The 8,552-nt window shown below is 49.6% G+C and overlaps 1 protein-coding gene across 1 annotated transcript in view; it reads left to right on the top strand.

Annotated features, from left to right (window-relative positions):
- The window catches only part of scarf1 (scavenger receptor class F, member 1), a 31,175-nt gene extending 23,353 nt beyond the window's left edge, over positions 1-7,822 (top strand). The window contains exons 6-8 of the mRNA XM_038813922.1: positions 606-734; positions 4,508-4,611; positions 7,713-7,822. Of these exons, the coding sequence (XP_038669850.1) occupies positions 606-734; positions 4,508-4,611; positions 7,713-7,822 (343 nt within the window). The remainder of the gene's footprint in view (positions 1-605; positions 735-4,507; positions 4,612-7,712) is intronic.
- The last annotated feature ends 730 nt before the right edge of the window (positions 7,823-8,552 follow it).

Consider the following 8,552-nt stretch of genomic DNA (forward strand, 5'->3'; position numbering starts at 1 on the left):
GACAGTGGAGCACTCCCTCAGTACTGACCCTCTGACAGTGCAGCACTCCCTCAGTACTGACCCTCTGACAGTGCAGCGCTCCCTCAGTACTGACCCTCTGACAGTGCGGCACTCCCTCAGTACTGACCCTCTGACAGTGCAGCACTCCCTCAGTACTGACCCTCTGACAGTGCAGCACTCCCTCAGTACTGACCCTCTGACAGTGCAGCACTCCCTCAGTACTGACCCTCTGACAGTGCAGCACTCCCTCAGCACTGACCCTCTGACAGTGCAGCACTCCCTCAGTACTGACCCTCTGACAGTGCGGCACTCCCTCAGTACTGACCCTCTGACAGTGCAGCACTCCCTCAGTACTGACCCTCTGACAGTGCAGCACTCCCTCAGTACTGACCCTCTGACAGTGCGGCACTCCCTCAGTACTGACCCTCTGACAGTGCAGCACTCCCTCAGTACTGACCCTCTGACAGTGCGGCACTCCCTCAGTACTGTACTGAGAATGATCTCCTGCGTGAATGACGATATTATTCCAGACTGAGGCGGGTTGGTTGTTTGATATTGGAATCAGTTTTATTGTCACAACCGTTGCTCTGTCTGTTGGTGCGCAGGTGTGAATCCTCCTGCACATCTGGAACCTTTGGGCGTGGCTGTCGCTCGACCTGTGCAGAGTGTAACTATGGGAAGTGCCATCACGTCACTGGGGAGTGCGTCTGCCAAGCGGGATATACTGGATCCAGGTAAGGAGTCACTTACAGGTCAGTGTACACGTACAGATAGAGAGATGTGTACCTCGCTGCAGAGTACAAATGATGGAATCACTGTTTAATCACCGGGTTTGAGATAACAGGAACAGGAGGAGGCCATTCAGCCCTTGGAGCCTGTTCCGCTATTCATGGTTGATTCTCTGTATCAACGCCACATCCCCGCACTCTCCCCGTACCCCTTAACACCTACAGAGTCTAGAAATCAATCTATTTTCTCTGTAGATATTTTCAGTGATTCGCCTTCCGCAGCTCCAGAATTCCACAGGTTACCATCCTCTGGGAAAAGAAATTTCTCCTGTCTTGGTTGTAAACGGCCACCCGTAACCTGGGAATGTGACCTGTTGTCCTGGACCGTCCAGCCAGAGGACACAATCTCCCTGCATCCTACCCTGTCAGAATTTTATATTTCACTTAGATCCCCTCTCATTCTTCTCCATTCCAGTGAATTCAGGCCCAGTCGAGCCGATCTCTCCTGGAATGACAATCCGCCAATCTCAGGCATCAGTCCCATGATCCTTTGCTGCACATTCTCTGTGGCAATTATCTCCTGAAGGAGATTAAAACTGAGCACAATTCTCCCCAAACGGTCTCCCCAAGGCCTTCTGCAGCTGTAGTCAGACATCCTTACGACTGTATTCAAATCAAGCTGATATATTCAATTGTTTATTTAGCAGGGTGAGGGTCACTCACTGTGTAACTGTACAGAGTCACTGTTTATTCAGCAGGGTGAGGATCACTCACTGTGTAACTGTACAGAGTCACTGTTTATTCAGGGTGAGGGTCACTCACTGTGAAACTGTACAGAGTCACTGTTTATTCAGGGTGAGGATCACTCACTGTGTAACTGTACAGAGTCACTGTTTATTCAGGGTGAGGATCACTCACTGTGTAACTGTACAGAGTCACTGTTTATTCAGCAGGGTGAGGATCACTCACTGTGTAACTGTACAGAGTCACTGTTTATTCAGCAGGGTGAGGGTAACTCACTGTGTAACTGCACAGAGTCACTGTTTATTCAGGGTGAGGGTCACTCACTGTGTAACTGTACAGAGTCACTGTTTATTCAGCAGGGTGAGGGTCACTCACTGTGTAACTGTACAGAGTCACTGTTTATTCAGCAGGGTGAGGGTCACTCACTGTGTAACTGTACAGAGTGAATTTAATCAGCAGGGTGAGGGTCACTCACTGTGTAACTGTACAGAGTCACTGTTTATTCAGGGTGAGGATCACTCACTGTGTAACTGTACAGAGTCACTGTTTATTCAGGGTGAGGATCACTCACTGTGTAACTGTACAGAGTCACTGTTTATTCAGCAGGGTGAGGATCACTCACTGTGTAACTGTACAGAGTCACTGTTTATTCAGCAGGGTGAGGGTAACTCACTGTGTAACTGTACAGAGTCACTGTTTATTCAGGGTGAGGGTCACTCACTGTGTAACTGTACAGAGTGACTGTTTATTCAGGGTGAGGGTCACTCACTGTGTAACTGTACAGAGTCACTGTTTATTCAGCAGGGTGAGGATCACTCACTGTGTAACTGTACAGAGTCACTGTTTATTCAGGGTGAGGATCACTCACTGTGTAACTGTACAGATGATGTGGAGATGCCGGCGTTGGACTGGGGTGAGCACAGTAAGAAGTCTTACAACACCAGGTTAAAGTCCAACAGGTTTGTTTCAAACACGAGCTTTCGGAGCACGGCTCCTTCTTCACCTGAAGAAGGAGCCGTGCTCCGAAAGCTCGTGTTTGAAACAAACCTGTTGGACTTTAACCTGGTGTTGTAAGACTTCTTACTGTAACTGTACAGAGTCACTGTTTATTCAGCAGGGTGAGGATCACTCACTGTGTAACTGAACAGAGCCACTGTTTATTCAGCAGGGTGAGGATCACTCACTGTGTAACTGTACAGAGTCACTGTTTATTCAGCAGGGTGAGGATCACTCACTGTGTAACTGTACAGAGTCACTGTTTATTCAGGGTGAGGATCACTCACTGTGTAACTGTACAGAGTCACTGTTTATTCAGGGTGAGGATCACTCACTGTGTAACTGTACAGAGTCACTGTTTATTCAGGGTGAGGATCACTCACTGTGTAACTGTACAGAGTCACTGTTTATTCAGCAGGGTGAGGATCACTCACTGTGTAACTGTACAGAGTCACTGTTTATTCAGGGTGAGGATCACTCACTGTGTAACTACAGAGTCACTGTTTATTCAGGGTGAGGATCACTCACTGTGTAACTGTACAGAGTCACTGTTTATTCAGCAGGGTGAGGATCACTCACTGTGTAACTGTACAGAGTTACTGTTTATTCAGCAGGGTGAGGATCACTCACTGTGTAACTGTACAGAGTCACTGTTTATTCAGCAGGGTGAGGATCACTCACTGTGTAACTGTACAGAGTCACTGTTTATTCAGCAGGGTGAGGGTCACTTACTGTGTAACTGTACAGAGTCACTGTTTATTCAGCAGGGTGAGGATCACTCACTGTGTAACTGTACAGAGTCACTGTTTATTCAGCAGGGTGAGGATCACTCACTGTGTAACTGTACAGAGTCACTGTTTATTCAGGGTGAGGGTCACTCACTGTGTAACTGTACATAGTCACTGTTTATTCAGCAGGGTGAGGATCACTCACTGTGTAACTGTACAGAGTCACTGTTTATTCAGGGTGAGGATCACTCACTGTGTAACTGTACAGAGTCACTGTTTATTCAGGGTGAGGGTCACTCACTGTGTAACTGTACATAGTCACTGTTTATTCAGCAGGGTGAGGATCACTCACTGTGTAACTGTACAGAGTCACTGTTTATTCAGCAGGGTGAGGATCACTCACTGTGTAACTGTACAGAGTCACTGTTTATTCAGCAGGGTGAGGGTCACTTACTGTGTAACTGTACAGAGTCACTGTTTATTCAGCAGGGTGAGGATCACTCACTGTGTAACTGTACAGAGTCACTGTTTATTCAGCAGGGTGAGGATCACTCACTGTGTAACTGTACAGAGTCACTGTTTATTCAGGGTGAGGGTCACTCACTGTGTAACTGTACATAGTCACTGTTTATTCAGCAGGGTGAGGATCACTCACTGTGTAACTGTACAGAGTCACTGTTTATTCAGGGTGAGGATCACTCACTGTGTAACTGTACAGAGTCACTGTTTATTCAGGGTGAGGATCACTCACTGTGTAACTGTACAGAGTGACTGTTTATTCAGCAGGGTGAGGATCACTCACTGTGTAACTGTACAGAGTCACTGTTTATTCAGGGTGAGGATCACTCACTGTGTAACTGTACAGAGTCACTGTTTATTCAGCAGGGTGAGGGTCACTCACTGTATAACTGTACAGAGTGAATTTAATCAGCAGGGTGTGGATCCCTCACTGTGTAACTGTACAGAGTGAATTTAATCAACAGGGTGAAATGTCTCTGTAGCTTTTTTAATTCATTCACGGCGTGCTGGCTTGAACAGCATTTATTGCCCATCCCTAACTGCCCTCGGGGACGTGGTTGTGAGTTTCCACCTCGAAACGCTGCTGACCCTGAGGTGTAGGTACACCCACTGTGCTGTTAGGGAGGGAGTTCTAAGATGTTCACCCAGCGACAGTGAAGGAACGGTGAAGTATTTCCGAGTCAGTACAGAATCAGCATGCGATCAGCGTTCAATGGTTTACTTAATCCTTCTCTACCTGCCAAAACCCAGCTTCTGCACATTTATCTCAGCTGTTTTCTGTTGGTTTTGTAGTTGTAACGTCACCTGTTTGGATGGATCCTATGGGATGAAGTGTTCCACGTGGTGTAGCTGCCTCGGAGCGTCTTGTGACCATGTGACAGGAGAGTGTTTTTTCAGTGAGTAATTCGCACACATTCTCTGGACCCACTCGCTGTGGTGAGACCCCCAGTTTCACTCCACATTCTCTGGACCCACTCGCTGTGGTGAGACCCCCAGTTTCACTCCACATTCTCTGGACCCACTCGCTGTGGTGAGACCCCCAGTTTCACTCCACATTCTCTGGACCCACTCGCTGTGGTGAGACCCCCAGTTTCACTCCACTCTTTACTGTGTCTCAAACATTATTCTCAATTCATTATCAAACCCTCTTTTTGAGATCTCCCTGCGCCTTGGGGAAGGAATGGGATTCTGGGAGTGGCACTGAGGCTCGCTCTCCGGAAATGGGATACGACCTCCATGTGAAGCCCCTTGCATTGGGACCTCTTGTAGAGTTTGAGGTCTTCCTGCTCCTCGCCATCACTAACTACGTCTTGGCAACTATACCAGATTCCCCCCCACAACACAGAATCCAGGCCATTCTCAATCTGCCCACATTTGGACCGATTAAATATTCAACTGGGATTCGGAACTGGCAGGATTAGACTGGGTGGGATATTAAAGGGTGTGGGGAGTGAGGGGAGTGAGGGGGATTAGACTGGGTGGGATCTTATTTTTTAAAATAAATTTAGATTACCCAATACATTTTTTCCAATTAAGGGGCAATTTAGCTTTGCCAATCCACCGACCCTGCACATCTTTGGGTTGTGGGGGTGAAACCCACGCAAACACGGGGAGAATGTGCAAACTCCACACGGACAGTGACCCAGGGCCAGGATCGAACCTGGGACCTCGGCGCCGTGAGGCAGCAGTGATAACCACTGTGCCACTGTGCTGTCCGTGACTGTTGACTGGGTGGGATATTAAAGAGAGTGGGGAGTGAGGGGGAGAGTGGGATTAGACTGGGTGGGATATTAAAGGGTGCGGGGAGTGAGGGGGAGAGTGGGATTAGACTGGGTGGGATATTAAAGGGTGCGGGGAGTGAGGGGGAGAGTGGGATTAGACTGGGTGGGATATTAAAGGGTGCGGGGAGTGAGGGGGGAGTGGGATTAGACTGGGTGGGATATTAAAGGATGCGGGGAGTGAGGGGCGAGTGGGATGAGACTGGGTGGGATATTAAAGGGTGTGGGGAGTGAGGGAGGAGAGTGGGATTAGGCTGGGTGGGATATTAACGGGTGTGGGGAGTGAGGGGGAGAGTGGGATTAGACTGGGTGGGATATTAAAGGGTGCGGGGAGTGAGGGGAGTGAGGGGGATTAGACTGGGTGGGATCTTATTTTTTAAAATAAATTTAGAATACCCAATACATTTTTTCCAATTAAGGGGCAATTTAGCTTTGCCAATCCACCGACCCTGCACATCTTTGGGTTGTGGGGGTGAAACCCACGCAAACACGGGGAGAATGTGCAAACTCCACACGGACAGTGACCCAGGGCAAGGATCGAACCTGGGACCTCGGCACCGTGATGCAGCAGTGATAACCACTGTGCCACTGTGCTGTCCGTGACTGTTGACTGGGTGGGATATTAAAGGGAGTGGGGAGTGAGGGGGAGAGTGGGATTAGACTGGGTGGGATATTAAAGGGTGTGGGGAGTGAGGGGCGAGTGGGATTAGACTGGGTGGGATATTAAAGGGTGTGGGGAGTGAGGGAGGAGAGTGGGATTAGGCTGGGTGGGATATTAAAAGGTGTGGGGAGTGAGGGGAGAGTGGGATTAGACTGGGTGGGATATTAAAGGGTGCAGGGAGTGAGGGGGAGAATGGGATTAGACTGGGTGGGATATTAAAGGGTGTGGGGAGTGAGGGGGAGAGTGGGATTAGACTGGGTGGGATATTAAAGGGTGCGGGGAGTGAGGGGGAGAGTGGGATTAGACTGGGTGGGATATTAAAGGGTGTGGGGAGTGAGGGGGAGAGTGGGATTAGACTGGGTGGGATATTAAAGGGTGCGGGGAGTGAGGGGAGAGTGGGATTAGACTGGGTGGGATATTAAAGTGTGCGGGGGGTGAGGGGGAGAGTGGGATTAGACTGGGTGGGATATTAAAGGGTGCGGGGAGTGAGGGGGAGAGTGGGATTAGACTGGGTGGGATATTAAAGGGTGCGGGGAGTGAGGGGGAGAGTGGGATTAGACTGGGTGGGATATTAAAGGGTGTGGGGAGTGAGGGGGAGTGGGATTAGACTGGGTGGGATATTAAAGGGTGAGGGGAGAGTGGGATTAGACTGGGTGGGATATTAAAGTGTGCGGGGAGTGAGGGGAGAGTGGGATTAGACTGGGTGGGATATTAAAGTGTGCGGGGAGTGAGGGGAGAGTGGGATTAGACTGGGTGGGATATTAAAGGGGGCGGGGAGTGAGGGAGGAGAGTGGGATTAGGCTGGGTGGGATATTAAAGGGTGCGGGGAGTGAGGGGGAGAGTGGGATTAGACTGGGTGGGATATTAAAGTGTGCGGGGAGTGAGGGGAGAGTGGGATTAGACTGGGTGGGATATTAAAGGGTGTGGGGAGTGAGGGGGAGAGTGGGATTAGACTGGGTGGGATATTAAAGGGTGCGGGGAGTGAGGGGAGAGTGGGATTAGACTGGGTGGGATATTAAAGGGTGTGGGGAGTGAGGGGGAGAGTGGGATTAGACTCGGTGGGATATTAAAGGGTGCGGGGAGTGAGGGGAGTGAGGGGGATTAGACTGGGTGGGATATTAAAGGGTGCGGGGAGTGAGGGAGGAGAGTGGGATTAGACTGGGTGGGATATTAAAGGGTGCGGGGAGTGAGGGGAGTGAGGGGGATTAGACTGGGTGGGATATTAAAGGGTGCGGGGAGTGAGGGAGGAGAGTGGGATTAGACTGGGTGGGATATTAAAGGGTGCGGGGAGTGAGGGGAGAGTGGGATTAGACTGGGTGGGATATTAAAGGGTGCGGGGAGTGAGGGGAGAGTGGGATTAGACTGGGTGGGATATTAAAGGGTGCGGGGAGTGAGGGGGGAGAGTGGGATTAGACTGGATGACAGATGCCCCTTCTGATTGGCCAATGGTCTGTTTCTGTAGGAATAGCCCTCTGTTTACATCCTGAGTACAGTGTTGGGATCTTCCTCTGCGTTGCAATAGGCTCTGTCGCTCACTGATTGTTTGCTGTTTTTTCAGGTAAAACGGGCGTCCTGATAGCTGTTGTCATGACGATTCTCCTCGTCCTCCTCTGCATCTTCTGCTGTTGTTGCTGTGGAAAGGACAGAAATGACACCAAGAACAGGTAGGGAACAGAGTTCCGACTTTCCCCCATGTCTGGGGGGTAATCTGTGGCCAGGAGGAGAGTCTGGAGGAGGTCGCACAGCACTTCCCACAGTCAGGCCGGAAACATTCCCAGATCCCGGGTCATGTGGGAATGTATAGTTGGCAGCAAACCAGGGAAACAGGTTCAAATCTCTGGGTGTGACATCCTGACAAACCTGAACACTGACAGTTAAACAAGTGTTTTAGTCAGCGCTGTGAAAGCAGAGAAGGATACAGCAATGTTATTCCAAAAACTGGGCTGAGGGATGAATAAAGCTCGTCTGTACCTTAAAACAGGCTCATGTCAGAGAGCAAATTCACAGACTCACCCAGTTCCTCTCACACACCCAGAAATGCTTCAGAAAGTCTCACAATGATTCTCTAACCCTCCCTAATTCAGTACGACTGCGCTCTATTACCAATTCTGGCATCTATTCTATTGAAATACAAATTGCACATTAACGCAGTGCAGGAAAAGGCCATTCGGGCTCCCAGATCGGTGCTGCCTCTTTATTAATCTCTTCAATTCCTGTGCCGGTTATGCAGAAACCGACAACCTTGCTGCCTGTGCGGGAAGATCCTGGGAGAAAACTGTTCCAGGGACTGTGGGATTAAACTAATAATCCGGCTTTTTCAAACAAAAATTCAAACAAGCATTCCTCTTAATACAGGCCGTAAATTACTGATATTCCTGACTTTCCCATGTTCCTGGCT

Source organism: Scyliorhinus canicula, chromosome 12 (genome assembly GCF_902713615.1).
Source record: "Scyliorhinus canicula chromosome 12, sScyCan1.1, whole genome shotgun sequence".
Lineage (NCBI taxonomy): Eukaryota > Metazoa > Chordata > Chondrichthyes > Carcharhiniformes > Scyliorhinidae > Scyliorhinus > Scyliorhinus canicula.